The sequence below is a fragment of the Haliotis rufescens genome, unplaced genomic scaffold (genome assembly GCF_023055435.1).
Source record: "Haliotis rufescens isolate VD_foot unplaced genomic scaffold, xgHalRufe1.0.p SCAF_41, whole genome shotgun sequence".
Taxonomy (NCBI): Eukaryota; Metazoa; Mollusca; class Gastropoda; order Lepetellida; family Haliotidae; genus Haliotis; species Haliotis rufescens.
The window spans coordinates 3,713,046-3,714,478 of NW_025964124.1; the positions used below are offsets into that span (position 1 = coordinate 3,713,046).

General features: G+C 46.4%; 1 protein-coding gene across 1 annotated transcript; it reads left to right on the forward strand.

The window, feature by feature from the left end:
* The first annotated feature begins 225 nt into the window (after positions 1-225).
* LOC124127505 (protein TsetseEP-like) lies at positions 226-1,222 on the forward strand. Its single transcript, XM_046490889.2, has 2 exons — positions 226-553; positions 597-1,222. Exons 1-2 carry the CDS (start codon positions 226-228, stop codon positions 1,220-1,222), a joined length of 954 nt encoding a protein of 317 aa, XP_046346845.2.
* Positions 1,223-1,433: the final 211 nt, after the last annotated feature.

Here is a 1,433-nt window from a genome sequence, read left to right on the forward strand (position 1 = left end):
CCTTGCAGGAACACCACTGCAAAGACAACGGCTGAGCTCTTTTTCAACAACTTTGTTGTTCATTATGGCCTACCGAAGCGGATTCACTCTGATAAAGGAGCAAACTTTGTGGGTACCCTGATGACTGAGCTTTGTAAAATGTTGAAAATTGAAAAATCGTCAACCACACCTTACCATCCAATGGGCAACGGGATGTGTGAACGCTTTAACCGAACGTTGTGCAACATGCTAGGAACCTTGGATCCAGACAGCAAGCGAGATTGGAAGACACATGTTGGTCCACTTGTGCATGCTTATAATTGCACTCAGCATGAATCTACGGGACAGTCTCCTTTCTTCTTGATGTTTGGTCGGCACCCAAGGCTTCCTGTTGACATAGCATTTGGGCTTGACATTGAGCCAAGCAAGCCCAAATCTGTCTTGAAGTATACAAAATCTTTACAGGATAGGTTAAAGCAGGCGTATGACCTTGCAGCAGAGATGGCAACCAAAGCTCAGGAAAGGCAGAAGACCAAATACGACCAGAAGGCAAGAGCGGCAGTACTGGAGAGTGGTGAAAGAGTCCTTGTGAAGATTGTTGCCTGTTGTTGGAAAAGAATCCGGAGAAGGGAAGAGAAGGACTCTACATAGAAATCTTCTTCTTCCAATCGGGACCATATCCAACCAGGCACCATCAGTACCGACACCAGCCCATCCAGCCAGGCCAATTCCAGCTCCAAGAAGAAAGCCAGCCACTCGAGCCCAGACCATTAAGACATATGAGCCAGAAGAAACTGATGACAGTGAAGACGAATCAGTTATGATCCCGATCCACACATCCAGGTCCTCAGCATCAACTGTCAGAGCAGTTGATCGGCCAGCTGAGGGGGAAGAGAGCGCAGAGGAGATAGAAGAAGTGGATATTATGGATACAGAGGATACTGATGAGACTGCTCAGGATCATGAGCAGGAAGATACCCCTTCACCAGACCCTGGCTCAGGAGAAGAAACATCCCCAGAAAGAGACATTCCTGATGTTCCGGAACCTACCCCGAGACAAGACCCAGAAGATGACTCATCTGGAGATATTCCATCTGCACCATCGCCCCGAAGATTGACCCGGGAGAGACATAAACCAAAATGGATGAGAAGTGAAGAGTATGTTTTGTCCGCACAGCCACAGCCAGAATGGATGACAAGAGCGAGCTATCTCAGTTTCCTAATAGTTCCCTACAACTGGTAATGAAAAATTGGAGACCAACTCATTATTACAGAAAGTAATGCGTCTTAGCTGGCGCTAAAAAGGATAGACTCATTATAATAAGAAATGGGCCTCCTCAAGGGGTACCCACACATTAAAAGGCCAACTCAGGGCTCGAAAAAATTCTTAAACAAAATACGTTAAATGATGGAACTTAAAATTTATCCTGCCTGGTGCTCGGCATTAAGGGCCT